The following is a 17,831-nucleotide window of genomic DNA, read 5'->3' as shown; positions in this document are numbered from 1 at the left end:
GTGGCTCTATCCACTTGAAGCAAAATATAAACTACGGGCCATGAGGCGTTAAGAGTAGCTTGGCACAAAGACTGAAAACAGATAGCCTGGTCTCAATTAATATTTAATGGATCGTTAATCCATCCATCCAAAAAAAAAAAAAAAATCAAAGTCCAAAAAAAAAAAGCTTGGCCACTTTATGGCAGGTTATGTCCTGGATTGTTTCCTGGCAACCTGTGGACTACGACTGGTCTCAGGACCAGTACCTTCCTGGCTTAATGCTAAGCGAAGCTAACCCTCTGCTCATGGTAACTTATTTGGTTATAACCCACAATGGATGGGGTTGTTGTTTTTTTACACATAATTTTGTAAACATTAAAAAAATATATATATAAAGTATTGCATGTTTAGGTAAAGGTGAGCCGTTTCTCTTCCAGCCAGCTGTTGACCCAAACGCTCACACTTTATGCTGAACTAATTTAATCAGCTTCTGGCAAAATATAGCTTCATATTTGGCGTATGAATATTCTCAGCTAATTCTCAGATATCGTGTTTCCAAAACTTTCCCTTTCATGGGTCTCGTCGTGAAATCGCTTCGTGGCTTTGTTTCCAATAAACCGAAGTCCATCTGTCGAAGAAGATCATTTGATGCGACTGCAGCGCACCAAAACGGACCTCGAGGTGAAGCTGTTCAGTCGACTGCTGCTTCGGAAGTTAAAGAACAGCTGTTTCTTCGTGGTTTTAGTGAGACACGCATTCGTCTACGCGTCACTTTCTAGTCTCCGAATGCCGTTTCTTTCCCTCCGTCAAGAGCAGCAGTTAACGTGAAGAGAAACGCTTCAATCGTTTTGCCTCTCGCTCCGCCCTCGTCTTCCTCCCACATCTCTCTCTCTCTCTGTCGAGCTGAAGCAGAGGTTCTGATGTGCGGCCTTTTTTCTCACGTCAGCAAACCTCAGCAGAGACACAGGCAGCCAAGAGCTGTGGGGTCGGAGGTGCAGCATAAATTACAGCACTGCTTTTCTGTCTTTTCTCTTTCTCTGACACACACACACACACACACACACACACAGTACCAAACGCTCCCCCCTTTCTCTCCCGACACACACATTTTTCTCACACTTGTGCACACAGCTGTCGAACAGCTGCTTGATCCACGAGGAAAGAGAAAGAGGCAGTAATCCTACGTCTCCGATATGAATCTATGACACATACTGTCTGGCTCCTTTAAATTACCCCACCTCACACACACACACACACACACACACACACACACACACACACACACACACACACACACACACACACACACACACACACACACTCACACACGCACACACACACCCACACGCTGAGGGGAAACGTTTTAATTCACTGAAAAAGGGAACCATGGGGCTTTTTGTTCTCTCGTTTATAGGCTCCAACAGACACATAAAAGACAGATAAAACACTAAAAAGACAACCATAAAGGAAAGCTCATTTTTAGTCTGCACACTTGGTAAATTATTTGTCACTATTTTCTATCATCCATTACAGAAAGAGTGTAAAGCCCACATTGATTCTCTTGTGTGTTTGAGGTAAGGCTGAGTTTAGTTTAGCATAAAGACCGGAAACAGCCAGCTTCACTCTGTCCAAAGTTAACATTTGCCACCCAGCTACTAAAGCCCGCAAATGAAAGTTATACCTCGTCAATGCATACAGAAAATGGGAAAGTTTTTGAACGCTTAAGAATTTTCCTTTTTAAATGACTTGAAAACATCATCAGTTTTTCCATACAAGTCCTAAAAGCAGATAAAGAGAAGCTGATTAAGCAAAATTTGATTCAAAAACTATTATTATTATTATTATTATTAATAGAAAAACTACCCAATATTGCATGAAAGTAAAACTAAGCATTTCCGTTAATAGTCACATGAGTCCCGCACGTCGGCTTTTCTCTCCGGGATCTTGTTGGGTTTCCTCAGGAGATCGTTCCTGCCCACTTCAATCAGACTGTACAATACCGCACCTGTGGCCAAATCTGTCCTTCACCATTAACACTGATGCACTGTTGTTTAATTTAGTTTAATTGTATTCTGTTTTATTTTTATATACTGTGCATATATATATATTTTTTATATATATATATTTATATTTTTACTGCTTCCATTTTTATTCTGCAATTTTTTTTTTTATTGCTTTTGCTTTATCCTCCATGCTGCTGTAACTGGGAAAAAAAAAATTCCCCCTGTGGGATCAATAAAGTATATCTATCTATTTATGAACTTCCTGCTTCAAATACTTCCACAATCAACTATTTCTACTGGTTGAAGGTCAGGATTTGGACTCTGCCATTCACCAAACATTAACTTCATCTATATATAAACTATCTATCCAACTTTGTCCATATTTGTAGAACGACTTGTGTTCTCAGGGTTGTTGTCTTGCTGCATGACCTGACATTTTTCCACATAAAATACACTGATATCATTCACAATTAATTGTTCTATCATTGGTGGATATTAAGCTACCAAAAGCACGAGGTTAGCTCAGCTTAGCTTGACAAAATTGACAATAGTTTCCACCCAGCTCCTCTAAAACTCACAGCTTGTTCTCGTGAGGGATCACATGCTGGACTGCAGTCCTGCAGGAGACACCAGAACATTAGTGGTATATAACCGAGAAACAAACCATCGTCACTTTTTAATTCACATTTTTGTGTGGTTGAAATAAACAAGCTTATAATATGTAAGTCGGTGAGACACAGCTGACAAGCTGTAAATGACGTGCTTTATTTGGTGTGCTTCTTCTATTCCAGTGGGTCCTTTATTTTAGGACTTTTGTTTGTCTTCGTGCATTTATTAACAAGTCAGTCCTCGTGCTAAGCTAAGCTATCCGTCTCGTTTCGGCCGGCTCTCCTTCCTCCTCCTCCTCCTCCTCCTCCTCCTCCGTGTTTTCTAAATGTGAGATGAGACTCTCCCCGGTGCCGTCGGAGTTAAACGTAGCAGGGAGTCAGGGGCCCGGAAGGAGGAACACCACTTGTACATTCTGTCTGTTTGAGACGAGAGGAAGACCGAACAATGAGAATCTTTGTGAGACAAGAAGAAGAAGAAGAAGAAGAAGAAGAAGAAGAGGCTGTTTGCAGGCCTCCCAGGCCCTCTGAGTCAGTCACATACAACGTTACGCAGCATAAAATACATACTGTAGCACACTGTTCCTACAGCAGGAGCTCACTGGTCGACATTGATCACCTCTGAATGTATTCTGCCGGGCCAATATTAATAAGCTGAATGTAGTTCAAGTGATAGCACATGCTGCTTCTACTTGCTTTTAAATGAAATGACCCTGGATGGAAAGGATTAGTCTCAGTGCTGTAATTAGACTTTTCTGAGTACAATTTATAATGAATAAATCTAATCATACATATATATATATATATATATTTTTTTTATTATGATCACAGGGATCTGAAGATTTATAGGTTACAGACTCACTCAGCCGTGCTCATCAGGAGCAATTTGTTGCACCTGTGACGTTGTCCATCACCCGCTGGGAGACGGTTGAAAGAGGTCAGTTCGGTGCTCGGTTTGCGTCTCCAGAGGTTCGATGCCTTTAGTTGACTGACCGGTACGCTGCGTGTCGAGTGAAGATGTTGTTGTTTTTGTTCTTTATTGTAATGCCGTGGACTGTTGCTAAATTCGTACTCTGTTCATCTTCCCACTGACTCCCAACTTTGATTTTGTTTGTTTGGGTGTAATTCGTCAGTTCTTGTATCATGTTTATAGACTTTGTGGGCGGCTGAAGGGAGTTGTACTCCTGCAGCCTTCCCATTTACTACCCAAAGGGGCCTACTTTCTGTTTCTGCGTCATGTGCAGTGCTTCTGGTTATTTTCCCAACTAGCGACCCCTGTTTGTCAGGCTTTGTGTTTTTAGGAAGATAACTTCACACTACGAGGATGAGAAGTGTAAACAGTTTCCCTCTGAATTATAGCGAGGTATAAAGAGAAGGGAGCTTATATTGGACATAATAAAACTGTACTTAAATACAGCCCTTTAGTAAACGTCTGTAGTTACATTCCACCTCTGGGCGGAGGTGGAAGACTGCTCTTGCCGTGCAGATGTTTTCAACCCACACACCCCGCTAATGTGCAAGAGGTTTGCGTAGAGATATTTGTCACTGCAGCCGGGCGGAGAAGATTATAGCACCGTACCATGAGGTCCTCACCCAGACAGGTGGATACAGCACCACCTGCCTGAGACTCCTGCCTGTCAGGACAAATCAAATTTGATTTTGAGATTGCAGCCATTGTTCAGAATTATTTTTTTTAAAATAACATATATATGATATATATATATATACATATCATATATATGTTATTAAAAAAATATGAATATTTTTATATGATAAAATATAAAAATATGAATATAAAATATGAATATATTTTATTTAATATTAAATTAATAATAATAATATTATAATAATAATAATCATATTATATTTAATATGAATAAAATATGAATATAAAAATATGAATATATATATATAACATATATACTTGAATATATATATATAAATATTTTTTTGGCATTTGCACCACAAGAATTCTGTAACACAGGATGTTATTGATGTATTTCCAGACAGTACTGACAGTCAGGAATAACACGTGTCTGTATTTTCAGTTCCGATCAGCTGCTAAACACACAACAATTTGACATTTTAGAAGTCAAACTTCTCAGTTGTACAAGTCAGCAGGTCTCAGCGTTTTTTTTTTCACCTTGTGACAGGGTGAACATTTCCAAGTTAAGAGCGGTTCAGTCCAAGAGTGAGTCTGATTGTCGTGTAAAGAGGCAAAACGATACAGTATGTTGAGTTTCAAGGTTCATTACAAACCTCAGAAAGTAGTCAAAACTTGTGGCACGAGTTTAACACAAGGTTAGAAAAATAAGCTAATTTTAGAAGCAAGTTGCATCATGTTACAACCACCCGGCTTCATTTTGTGATCCCCTGAGGACCACCTGGTGAATACACCTGTAGTGTATTAAGCAACCTTTAAAGTCTTCTCTTAACTTTTCTGGTTATGACTGATGAGGAGATAAAACAGGTGATGGAGTGTATAAGACTTTCTTTCTCCAAGGTGCTTCAGAATCAAAATAATGGATCGAAAGTCGAGACCATAACTTTGGGAATGTGTTAAAAACCTTTTTATTTTATTTTTTTTATTATTTATTGTGCAGCAGATGGGAGTCTTTTTGTCCAGATGGTTAGAAAAGTCTTTGAGGATTCAAAATGTTCCATCAGGAAACCTATCGTTTTTTTTTTTTTTGATCAACCATCTGGGATTTTCAAACGTCACCGATTATTATCTTTCACATAAATTGTGACACAAACGTATTCTAATGTTATGAAGCACGAACTGAGACGATACTTCCGTATAAGTAGGATATCGTACTGCTCGACTAATGCCAGTTCATTTTAATGGTAAATTCAACCCTGTGTAGTCCAACCCCCACCCCCCCCAGGCTGCTGTCTCCCACAGAGGCCTCCCCACACACTCAGTTGCCGTCTCAAACAGCTGACTCCACCTGATTGTGACCACGAGGAACATTTTCCTTAACATGTCAGTACGTTTGTGCAGCAGAGCAACTCAATCCAACTATTTCATTCAAGCATTGTTTTTTCTTATCTTTTTATTCACATATAGTCTCTGCAATTCTGGACAGATTATACATTCAAGAATATCAAAAGGAAATGCTGAAAGAGGGAATTCCCTCACCAACCCAGAGAGCACATAGAAATGCATTGGGACGTACAGTACATAAGCCTCTGTTAAAAATCTGCCAGCATATATTAGATATGCAAACATTATAGACTATAAAGTACATCAGGGTAACAAATACTCTATAACATGTGCATAACGTAACATATAAACACAGGGCCGAACTATTTACAGTTGATCAAAAAAATGTAGTACCTCTTAATCATTTGTTTTTATCTTTTCTTTTTCTATACATATTGACACGTACAGTATTATTCTTTAGCAGGGAGCGTTGGACAGTTTCTCCAACATTCTTGAAATCTCGCACACGCCACACGAGCTGTTGTTTAAAAGCCCTCTACGCTCTACTTCACCATAAATAAGACACCTACAAAAATATACCTCACTTCAAACAGAGCCAGAGCAGGAAAAGCGCGTACAGCCGTTGTGGAATGATGCAAAAAAAATAAAACAACATGAGAGGGAGATGGGAGCGGGTGGGGATGGGGGTGGGGGTGGGGATGGGGTTGGCTGCTGGTTTCCAGGACAGCGTGTGAAAGAGCTTAACGAACATGTTGGAATTCTGGTGAAAAACAGCATTTTTAATAGGAATGTTTGAGGTTGTGACAGGCTGCGGACGGCGGCTCCGATTGGCTGGGACAGTGGTGGTGACGTGGGTGGACGGAGGAGGAGTGGTGGGGGTCAATTTCCTGGCATGGGTTCCCTTTGAAGGCAAACGCCCCTCCTCTTCGTAGAGGCCAACACGGGAAGATGTGTTGAGATTAGTAAACATCGGCGATACGTGAACACAGGGGATTAAAAACTCCAAGTCCATGTTGGATTAGTAGTGTGTGTACATTCACAGGTATATTCCCATCGTACTAAGGCTCAGGAGGGTGTGTGTGTGCGTGTGTGTGCGTGTGTGTGCGTGCGTGCGTGTGTGTGTGCGCGTGTGTGTGTGTGTGTGTGTGCGCGCGCGCTGCTGCTGTAGCTGCTCCTCCTGAGTAGTTGAAGACTAGAAGTGAAGCTATTTTTTCTTGGAGTTGACGCTCTTGCAGACCCAGTTCATGCCCTCCTAAAAATTGCATTTGAGAGAAAAAGCAGCGCGATGAGAAGAACCGAGTGACGGCACACAAATGCAGCAAAGAAGACGCTCTACTCGTCAGCTCACCTGAATGCCCTCACCGGTGAGGGCGGAGCAGGACTGGATCTGCCACATGCGATCCCGGATGGTGTGCAGATTGAGACCCTCTGCGATCTCGGAGGCCGGGGCGGCTGTCAGCAGGTCCTGCTTGTTTGCAAAGATCAATACAGGAACGCCGCTCAGTTTTTCTTCATCCAGCAGCTCAGCCAGCTCCTGCAGTGAACACACGTGTTGATTATAAATAAAGAAACACACACATCCTGTGACAGGAAGCATAAAAACCAGAAGAGACTCCAGTGCTTCATGTTAATAAAAAATAAAAAACAGAGCTGAAGACTTCAGAACTTGAAACTTGGACACTAGTGAAAGCAGACCTGAGTCCTGTTAGACGCTTGACACATGATTTCCTTAAGACTGGATTGATGCTTGAAAGGAAAATTATTCTAATTGTCCTGCTAAACTCCTGATCCATTAAAAAAAAAAAAAACTACAAATATGGGTATAGCCACCTACTTTGAATATTTAATTAACAATCCTCTGCTTTGAAATAAAAAAACAATAAGTTTTGCATCTGACTTGTGATTTGCTTACAAAGACATGAGATTTGACTTAAAGTAAAAAGTGAAGTAAACGGCAACAATTAGATGATCAACAATTAGTTGTGTCGTTGCAAGTCATTTTCCAAACAAAATATGGCTAAAATTTGCTTTTCAGCTTTTTAAATTTGATATTTTGTGGTGTTCTTGGTCTTTTATGACAACAAACTGGATATTTTGACGGGCTTGGACGGTTGGAAGGACAAAGAAAGCAATCTGAAGACGTTACCTCGAGTAATTTGACAGTTCATAGACGAAATGAATCATAAATTAAATGGGAAAACAATCTACACGCAATAGATAATGAAAATAATCGTTACGTGCAACCTTACAGTAAATGCGTACTGTACATACCTGACCCGTTTCCTCAAACCTCTTTCTGTCGGCGCTGTCAATGACATAAATCTGGAACAAAATGAGTTTTATTCGTTACCTTGTGACCGAAGTAAGTGGATCGAAACGGCCTCCGTGTGGCATTTGATCGTCAGCCTCTACTCACCAGCACGTCTGTGTTTTCAAAGTAGTTTCTCCAGTACGGCCGGATCTTCCTCTGGCCTCCGATGTCCCACACATTCAGCTTAAACCCCTGAGACTGGACGCTCTTAATGTTGAATCCCTGGAGGAAGCAGAAGACATCCGGCATGTTAAGACAATTTGTAAACTTGCACACAAAAAAGAAAGAAAAAGAAAAAGCAATGTCACCCATCCTTGGTGTGCTACACCTGTCTTGCTGTTAACTTTGCGTGTCTTTCTTTCTGACCTGTGTCGGGGTGATGTGGCTGATGTCCTCGGACGCCAGCTGTTTGAGCAGCGTGGTCTTCCCGCCGTTGTCCAGACCCAACAGCAGTATCCGAACCTCTTGGTCCGGTGTGCTCTTTAGCTTACGGAGGATGGACAGCAATCCCTGTAAACAGCAGTGAAAACATCCATGTTTTGCCGGGTGGAGGAGGCGGAGGAGGAGGAGGCGGAGGAGGTGGAGGGGCACCTGGACCCTCCTCCTCCTCCACCTCCTCCTCCACCAGCAGGCCGCGAAAGAGCATTTCTAATGCAATAAGTCCTCTCCTGACGGTAACGGTACACGACGGACACACCTGCGCGTATCGGGTCACGTTCATCTTCCTGCTCGTTGTGAACAACGCGGCGCTCAGCTGACGCAAATGGGAGCTAAACGCTGCTAACGTGCTAAGCTAATCCCCCCCCCCCCGACAACTGAACGGAGCAACAAGGCAGCCCGTGCAAGCTCAATGTGTTGTTTTGTTTTTTTGTTTGTTTGTTTTTTTTCCTCGTCAAGTTGCGGGCGGCGGAGTTTATCCGACCGGAGATAAACACGGAGCTTGACGTTTTACAGTTCGCGGCTAATTACTGCGATCAAATTAAACTCACCATCTTGTTGCCTTCTGTCCTGGAGACGCCACCGAGGGTTACTAAGGGCGGTGACGTCAGACGCACAGTTACGCACACTTACGCACGAAACTCGGGCTCGTGCTGCGTTCAGGTAACATCAACAGAGAATTGGAAAAAAAACAAAAACAAACAGCCCAGCCGAACCGCTGAGACTTCCTGGGAGCGTGTCCGCTTTATTTTTTTTAAAGGTATTGCACCTTTTAATCATTATTACATTAGCTATGTTTGCTGTGTTACGTTTTTTTTTTCCCCCACCTGGTACGCAAAAAGCGTCGATCTGCTATAAAATAAACAAGTTTTCGTGTTCAAACTTGGATTTTTACTTTTAAAAACCACTCTCGGCCAACAGTTTTATTTTACACTTCTTCCATCTTTTTTTTTCCCCCCACCAAAATAAAATACTTTTTTTTTAAGGCTTTTGTGAACGTTTTTTTTTTTTTTTTTTCCCCACGCTTAAAATTCCGGTTTGAACAATGTATTCCCGAACGCAGCATCAAAAACCCCAAATATGGAGGACGAGTTTAAGTTAACCACCTGCTAAACGTTTACTATACACAGCGAGAACACCTCCACGTGTTTCATTTCGACGGCTGTTGCAATAAATTGCTGCGCACAAACCGGCCGGTTCAATTTCAACGCGAGTCCGAAAACAAATGGTTTTCGCCGGGTTTGACGTAAAGTAAAGGGAGCTGCCCCGGCCGCTGATTGGACGGCGGCGTGCCACGTGCCGCTCCCGCTTTACGATGCCACACTGGTCCATTTGATTTACCTTGACAGGTTTGCTCTGTCTGCGTTGCGGTCGGCGGCTCTCTAAAAGGTACGAGTTGTGTGTTTGTCGGTGGAGATTGCAGATCCCGCGTGTCGGTGCATCGGCTCGTGGTTTGCTCTTTTATTTTTTTATTTTTTTTTTGCTGCTTCAGCCGGTAACTCGAGTCCTGAGTTGCATCATGAGTCTGTGAGCTGACACAGCACCGGAGGTCGGTGAACTTCTCACATGACTCCTCTACAGCCACGTATTTATCTGTTTATTATTATTTTTTTTTAAGAGACTGCGTGCATGTAATTTAACACATGCTTTTTTTTTAAAAAAACTCGCGTGGCCTCGTGGAAACTAATCCAGATGTGAGCTGCTGGATGTGCTCTGGCCTGCAGATCCAGTTTGTCCAGCTTCTGTTGAACCTGCACAGTATTTAAGTGTTATATTCACATTGCGTTATTATTATTATTATTATTATTATTATTAGTAGTAGTAGTAGTAGTATTCTCCACTTGACAGCTTTAGTTACTTTACAAAATTACGATTTTTGCATACAAAAACCTGAAGTTCTTATCAAATATTATGCTTTGTAATAGATGACCTTAACGGTGTATACAAGTAGAGCTGAAGTTAAGAGTTTAGACATTGATCAGCTGACAGGAAGAAAGAAGGAAGTGCGAAAATGTGGCATTTAGCCTCGTTTAATGCAACACATCTTAAATCCAGTAGATGTTAATAAAAGTCAATAGTGACAAAATATAGGCCATTCTAGAAATATGGTGACTATATCACAATTAACATTACCAGGTACCAGCTGTCCTCTAGTCTGCCATACACGTTTACTCAAACCTTTTACAGCATGTTGCTATGGGGACAGAGGTTTCGTCGGGGAGAACCAGCTGAGAAATGAGGCTTCAGTGAGGCCTTTAGTTTTGTAAATATATCCAGATGTATACAGAGGTCGCAGTTACAGATTGTCGAATCGTAGAAAGAAGGACTGTTAATCCTGGCGGATATCTGCTCTCCCAGACTCCCTGGAAATATAACGTCCTTGGTGGCGGTAGTGAAACTATTCAGGAAATCAGGGAGTCAAATAGATGAGCAGATGTTGTTGATGTTATACATCAGTGATGGAAATCTCAAAGTAATATTCTACTAACCAGATTATGTGGACACGGATGATACGTGGTAAAACCTTTTATTGCCTGGTTGGTCGTCCAGTTTTGTCCACAACATGTCACAATTTTTTTTTTTTTTTTAAAGCTGTTAAAGTTTCTCAAAACCTAAACTGACTTGTTGAAAGCCAAATATTCAGGTACTTCCGGGGCTGCAGCGAATGATTAATTAATCATTAGAACATTATTTTGTTGCTTAATTGTTTTGTCCGTTAAATGTGTTTCAGTGCTCGCAGAGGCGCCTTCAGTTGTTTTGGTTGAATATCCAGCATTTTTTTTTTTTTTATTTTGGCTTTAAAAGATGAATAATCTAATCAGCCCCACTGTGTTGTTGAGCTGCTTCTCTTTTCTTTACATATTCTTCTGATACGTCCTGGTATGTGGGGCCATGTTGGCTTTGGGCTTATGTTCTGTGTTCCCCACCAAGTTCTGCAGGCCTTTAACCTACTTTCTAAACAAACAGCCTCAGAAACAATCCAGTTCCAGCCGGGCTGGAGCTTCCCAGAGCGCTCGTATCCCCCCCCCAACCCCCCTCATGTGTCCCACATTTGCATTTCACCTTTGCGTTCGACCCAAAACTTAAACTGAATACTTGTTCATGGAATAGTGCAAATGTAGAGTGGAACATTTGGACAGACTGAGCTGTGGTCAGCAGGTTTTGGCTCCTCTGGTTGGTTAATGGAAATCAAGAGAGCTGCAGCTGCAAAAAAATCCCAAACGACTACCTGTGGAACCATTTACCAGGAGGTGGTCAATGATTTCTAGGGAAAGTTTGGGCCTTGAGAATTTTTAGGGTGGAAAAGTTGGAGTTTGCTTTTAACCCTGGAGCACGTGTTGGAAAACTGCCTGTGCGGTTCACTTCAGAGAGGTAAGAGCTGCACCGCTCTGGGTGCTGCAAGATATTCAGAGCGACGGTAGCTCAGCGGGGTTTGAAGCAATCAAACCCACCAGAGGAGAGTCGGTGTGATTATCACCAACGTTTGATGCCAACACGGCTGCTTCTTCCTTTTGGGTGTTTGGCGCACAGAATTGGAATAAGTTACTTTTGCACGTTAAGAGAAATACACACAATCACCACAATTATTGATTTTTATAGTGAAGTTATTGACTATTAAAGTCCAAAATATGGATAATTACAGTCAAATTAGGTTTAGTTTTGTCAGAACAGCAGCCAAAATCCGTAAAATTTAAAAGGAGGAAAACCACATTTGGGAATTAAAAACGGGACACTGTTTGGGTGTTTTACTTTAACAATTAATTGATCATCAAAATAGATTATTTTTCTGTCGATCAGCTTGCAGCTTTACACACACACACACAGACACACGCACACACACAGAGCTTTGTTCGTGGGAATTTGAGTTCAAAGCGGTAATCTGTCCTGCTGTGACCCAATGAGCTAAAAGTCTGTTAATGTTACATCACCTTAATCCAGGGCAGGAGACGTGCATGTAATTCCCTCATTAAATATTAACATCACGTTGTAGTTGCACTCCGTTATTTTTCTGTTCGTCATGAATTTATTTTTCAAAGCAGGTTATTCTGTTCATTTATCTGCAGGTTTCGACTGCAGCCGCCGGGTCACTTCCTGCAGAGCGAACGGAGGCCGTCAGGCGCTTTGATGCATTAATCTGAGCCTGCTTTCTAAACGCACACGATGGCTGTGAGCTCGTTCGACATCGACGCACCACGATGGGATCAGTCCACGTTCATGGGCCGACTGAAACACTTCTTCAACATCACCGACTGGCGGACCGCGGCCCTCCCCGACTCCCGCCTCGATGAGGCAAAAGCTTTAGTGGAAAGCTGCAGGTGAGGAAAAGGAGCTCAGAAGATAATTGCGAGCTGAAGGTGGTGTGACTCACAAGCTGTAACATGTCTCATGATGGTAGTGTGACTTTTCCTCAGGCACATATTTGATCTTTTAGGCACAAATCTTTTCGCTGTAAAAGAAATAATACAACCTGAAACCTGATATCTATTTGTCATGTTATTCTAATAATTACAGACACAATTAATACATGAAATTCTTCATATATTTCTCGTGTTACTCAAGAAACACTGCTGAAATTAGTCTGTAAAGAAATGTCGAAAGGGAAGTTTAAGAATTTGGTCCTGGTTGATTTGATGGTAACAACACTTGTGGTTTAATACTAGAACTACAGATAATGCGCAAGAGATTCAAACAGTAGAGCAGCTGGTGTTTCTGTTTGCAGCGCAGTCAAACAAAGTTATTTGGTTTTGATTTAAAAAAAAAAAAAAAAAGTCGGTCAAAAATAATCTGAACTGATTTCATGATGCAAACGTCACCTTTAAATTTTCATCCAAAAAGCTGCCTGTGGGTGGATTCCACGCTGCAGTTTTAATCCTGCACTGCAACGATGGTCACTACTAACAATAAAAAGTATTGAATAGTTTGAATATGAATGCATTTATTTGTCCGTCGCTGGAGACGTTCTGACCATAAATAGCATTTAGAAGTGGTTATAATTTCACGAAAAGGAACTTAACTTTTAGAGTTTAAATCAAATGTAACATCTCAGACAGAAGCACACACACAAAAAAAAAAAAAGCACACAATATGTGACATTGGTTTTAAAGTGCAGTTCCCCTGCTTTATAGTCTCTGGGTCTGGATTTGAATCGTGTCATTAATGTCCAAAATTAGCCCCAAAACATGTGTTTTTACAGCCGGTAGCTGGTGGCGTAAAACTGTCCAACAGCTTCCTGTGTTTGTGTGTGTGTGTTGTGTGTGTGTGTGTGTGTGTGTGTGTGTGTAGGGCAGGATCCATCCCGCCGGGCACCACGGAGGAGCAGCTCCACTACGCCAAGAAGCTCTACGACTCGGCCTTCCACCCGGACACGGGAGACCGCATGAACCTCATCGGCCGCATGTCGTTCCAGGTCCCGGGGGGGATGGCCATCACCGGCTTCATGCTGCAGTTCTACAGGTAGCAAACGGGACCGGCTTCCTTTCACCACATCGCAGCTTGTGTTTCGCAGAGGAAGCTCGAGAGGTTTTCGTAACTCGCCCGTTTTCCAGGACAGTTCCCGCGGTGGTGTTCTGGCAGTGGGTGAATCAGTCCTTCAACGCTCTGGTCAACTACACGAACCGTAACGCCGCCTCCCCCATCACTCCCAAGTAAGACCTCACACGAGCCCGTTTGCATCTTTTCATTAGAATCCGGGTGAGATGGAAGACAATATACCGTTTTCAGTTCAGCCGCAGTAGTACGAGCTAAGATCGGGAGCTTAAAAGCTTCATAAGGACACACGGATGGACTCGGAGCGAGACTAGCTTCCTCTCTACGACAGCTCGGTGTGGCGGGATATTATGTCGTCATGCCGACGACACCTGTTAGTCTGCGACTTGTGACACGCGCGTATAATCACAGGAGTGACATGGCCGGTAGAAGAAACATCATATTTACATGAACCACATACACTGCAAGGTTATCCATATAGATTTGATGATCCAATCAGACTTTGGAGCCTCTTGCAGCGTAAAACTGCACATTTTAGAGGCAAAACACGTGTCCATGTTAGAAAGTTGTTCGCTAATTATTCACGTTATCTGGGGTTTGGTTGCGGTAGCAGCAGGCTAAGCGCGTTTGTCCAGACGTCCTGTTGCCTAGAGATGTTTTCCAGCTCCTCCTGGGAGATCCTGAGATGCTCTAAGGAGGGATTTGATATATTATCTACAGTACAGGAAGCGTCCTGACAGCCATCTGTTTAGCTAACCCACTGAAAAGGAAGTTTTCACAATTGAACTGCAAAAGCGTGCTCGTGAATTCTTCTTGTGTTTTGTTTTTTTAACAGCTTCAGGTGCATCGCCACCAACTTTGACTGATTGACGCGATCAGACTTTCAACTGCAGCGCATGTATATGTGGCTAAATGTAAACAAACGACGGATTAAATTCCATCGGGATACAAGAAAAATTGAATGACAAGTGCTAACGTGGCCTCATTTGACCGTATGATAGTTGAGTTCTGTGTTCATGTCGTTTTGGACGTTTTAAAGAAACCCTGGTCTGAGAAAAGCTTCTGTTCTGCGTCGCTGATGTCTCTCAGGCAGATCGGAGTGGCTTACGTCACGGCAACCAGCACGGCTTTAGCGACGGCAGTCGGACTCAACCTCTCCACAAAGGTACAAAACACACGCACGGAAATTTACACAGCGCTGACTACCTTCACGGTCAAATTGACACCAAACCAATCTGGATAGTTTGAAACGACCAGATCAACTCGAGTTTGAAAGTTTGATTCTGGCCTTTAGAAACGGCCGTTTCGACCGCACAGATGTTTACAGGCGTTCACGATGAACTTTGCGATGGTATTTCTCCGCTCTTTCCCGCAGAAAGCTCCTCCTCTCGTGGCTCGCTGGGTCCCTTTTGCAGCAGTGGCAGCAGCCAACTGTGTGAACATTCCCATGATGAGGCAGCAGTGAGTCCCGTGCGGAGGCTGTGTGTTGTCCAGATTTTATTGGTGGTGATTGATGACCGCGAACACGCGCGCGAAGGACGTGCGAAAAAGAAACCGCGACATTTTTGCCCTCGGCTTCCTTTTCTTTTCCGTTCATCGTTATTTTCTCTTGTTTTTCAGGGAAATTCTGAACGGCATCGCAGTCACGGATGAAAACGGCAACAAACTTGGCCACTCGAAGGTCGGCGCGCACTTTAACCCGCTTTGCTTATCGTTTACCGTATTAGTCGTAAATTCCCCGTACGTCCTCCTTTATGTCATCCGCAGAAAGCGGCGGCAAAAGGCATCACTCAGGTGGTCGTGTCTCGGATCACCATGGCGGCACCGGGAATGGGTACGCAAGCAAATTCGACGAAAAGCTTTCGTCTTATGAGTATAATATAAAAATTCCTTCAATTCCTCTCTTTATGTTCTTCTTTTCCTCTTTCAGTCATCCTCCCCATCATCATGGAAAGGCTGGAAAAATACAAGTTCATGAAGGTCAGACTTTTGTCTCGATCGCCGTTCTCCTGCTGAAGTCTCATAAATCTGTGCGTCTGTACTCAAGTCCGTTTTTTCCTGTCCGTTCACAGAGGATCACGTTTCTCCACGGACCGATTCAAGTGATGTTGGTGGGAGGGTTGTAAGTACAGATGGTCACAGGGTCAGAAGGAATCTTAATATGCTCCACATTATTTTTTATTTTTTTTGTTAACTTTTGTTCTTCTCTTCTTGTTGTTGTTGTTGTTGTTGTTTTTTTTTTTTTAAAGTTTGATCTTCATGGTGCCGGCCGCCTGCTCCCTGTTCCCTCAGCAATGGTAATAAATCAATCAGTTACATTTACAGTGAAATCTCACACGCAAATCTCCATAGACTTCACAATGACAGTGAATAGAATAAAGGACAACCACATTAAAATATCACTGTAAAGGAAATGCTGAAAAAAAAAAAAATGCAGTAGTGGTACACAGAGGAAAAAAACGGAGAAAAATTAAGTGACCTAGAATAATAGACAACTACATAAAATGATGAATGTTAAAATATCATTGTTAAGAAAATGTTAAAACAAATTTCTGTGCCATGACATGAAGCCCGTAGACCTAATGGTGCATTTAGACTACAGTAGCTTTAATCAGACGGGCGTCTTTGTCACATCAACGTAAAATTGAGCTGCAAAAGTTAAACTCAAACAAATGACAGTAATGAGGAAAAACAGGCTTCTGCCAGAACAACATGAAACTATACAGTACATTGTATATATAAAAATAGACGTAGTCTTGGAATATTTAAAAGTGAAGCCAATGTAGAAATGCCTTTAAGTGTAATACCACCGAGGGCCACTAGGGGCTTGCTCTAAAAAAATAAAAAATAAAAAAAAACACTGGCTCCAATAGACTCCTATTCAAAAAGCATTAACACATTTTTTTTTGCACAAATCATTATGATGTCAATATCTAAATTCACTCCTCCTGATCTGATGTCTGGTGGTCCTTTTGAAAATAATCCCATAATTGATTAGATAATAGGTCATAAAAAGGTCACACCATATATATTTTATAACTTTTATTTATGCTTATTTTTAAGTGTGAAATGCTTAATTTTGAGATGAGCACACAGGAATCATCTCAACCGGGAGAGTTTAACCTAAAATCAGCTGTTCTTTGGTCTCCTCACTGCATCAGTAGATTGTTTATTGATTAAAATCATCGATCAATTGTTCTTGATAACGTCATGTTTGTTTTGCAGCTCACGTTCAGGTTTGAATTGTTTACTCTCAATTATTCTTAAAGTGCAAACAGTTAAACAGATTCTGACTGTATTCCTCCTCCTCCTCCTCTTCTTCTTCTCCTTCCTCCTGCAGCTCCATGGCGGTGTCCAAGCTGGAGCCCGAGCTCAGAGACTCCATCGCGTCTCAGTACGGAGACAGCGTACAAAGAGTCTACTTCAACAAAGGCCTCTGAGGCCGACAGGGCTGTTTACAGTTTTATATTCAACACACAAGACTGAATACATAGTGTACAGTGAACCCTCGTTTTTCGCGGGGAGTTACGTTCCAAATAGAAACCGTGATAGGCGAAATCCGTGAAGTAGTAACCTTTATTTTACAATTGAAATAGATAGAACTGGACATTAAATATATCTACGTTACATATAGTCGTAATGTGATTTCAATGCACGATGCAAATCCGTGAAGCAGCGAGACCGTGAAAGGTGAACCGCGTTATAGCGAGGGTTCACTGTACATGCAAATAGTCAATTTCTAATTATCTGTCACAATGAAATACTCATCTTTTTTTTTTTTTTTTCATTTTCAAAATCGGTGCTTATCATCGGGAGCTTGCTGCGGGACTTCTTCACAATAATGTGACTTTTTTTGTTTTTAGTCCATCTTTTATTATCTCCGTGTTGGAATTCTTACTTTGAAGACGACAGATGCTCGGAGAAGTCTGTGCTCCTGTTGAGAAACCAAATGATCTCTTCTCAGGACCGGCGCATTACTTTGCCAGATCAGTTCTCTGTGTCCGTCTGTCTCTCACGCTGTGGCTCGTCTCGGGTTCTCATCGGCTGTTTGTTTCTGTCTC

At 42.1% G+C, this 17,831-nt stretch overlaps 2 protein-coding genes across 3 annotated transcripts; one reads left to right on the top strand and one right to left on the bottom strand.

Annotated features, from left to right (window-relative positions):
• Window positions 1–6,223: 6,223 nt before the first annotated feature.
• arl3b (ADP ribosylation factor like GTPase 3b) lies at window positions 6,224–8,894 on the bottom strand. The gene is made up of 6 exons (XM_069724302.1): window positions 8,835–8,894; window positions 8,212–8,355; window positions 7,951–8,067; window positions 7,806–7,856; window positions 6,883–7,068; window positions 6,224–6,786 (listed from the first exon to the last, which is right to left on the bottom strand). The coding sequence occupies exons 1-6, from the start codon at window positions 8,835–8,837 to the stop codon at window positions 6,739–6,741; spliced, it is 549 nt and encodes a 182-aa protein (XP_069580403.1). The 5' UTR covers window positions 8,838–8,894; the 3' UTR covers window positions 6,224–6,738.
• A 499-nt stretch (window positions 8,895–9,393) lies between these two features.
• On the top strand, window positions 9,394–17,264 carry sfxn2 (sideroflexin 2). Of its 2 annotated transcripts, XM_069724299.1 has the most exons (12): window positions 9,398–9,672; window positions 12,348–12,599; window positions 13,567–13,737; window positions 13,830–13,928; window positions 14,860–14,935; window positions 15,146–15,231; window positions 15,391–15,451; window positions 15,538–15,604; window positions 15,701–15,750; window positions 15,843–15,892; window positions 16,020–16,067; window positions 17,111–17,264. In XM_069724299.1, exons 2-12 carry the CDS (start codon window positions 12,445–12,447, stop codon window positions 17,208–17,210), a joined length of 963 nt encoding a protein of 320 aa, XP_069580400.1. In that variant the 5' UTR covers window positions 9,398–9,672; window positions 12,348–12,444; the 3' UTR covers window positions 17,211–17,264. The 2 variants fall into 2 exon arrangements, with proteins under 2 accessions (XP_069580402.1, XP_069580400.1); XM_069724301.1 differs by lacking the exons at window positions 14,860–14,935; window positions 15,146–15,231 and having other exon boundaries at window positions 9,394–9,672.
• Window positions 17,265–17,831: the final 567 nt, after the last annotated feature.

The sequence above is a fragment of the Brachyistius frenatus genome, unplaced genomic scaffold, assembly GCF_029030835.1.
Source record: "Brachyistius frenatus isolate BFR_SWC_R1_liver_20210118 unplaced genomic scaffold, ASM2903083v1 Contig_370, whole genome shotgun sequence".
Taxonomy (NCBI): domain Eukaryota; kingdom Metazoa; phylum Chordata; class Actinopteri; family Embiotocidae; genus Brachyistius; species Brachyistius frenatus.
Note: the sequence above shows the minus strand (reverse complement) of the source record. Positions and strands in the feature narration are given on the sequence as shown.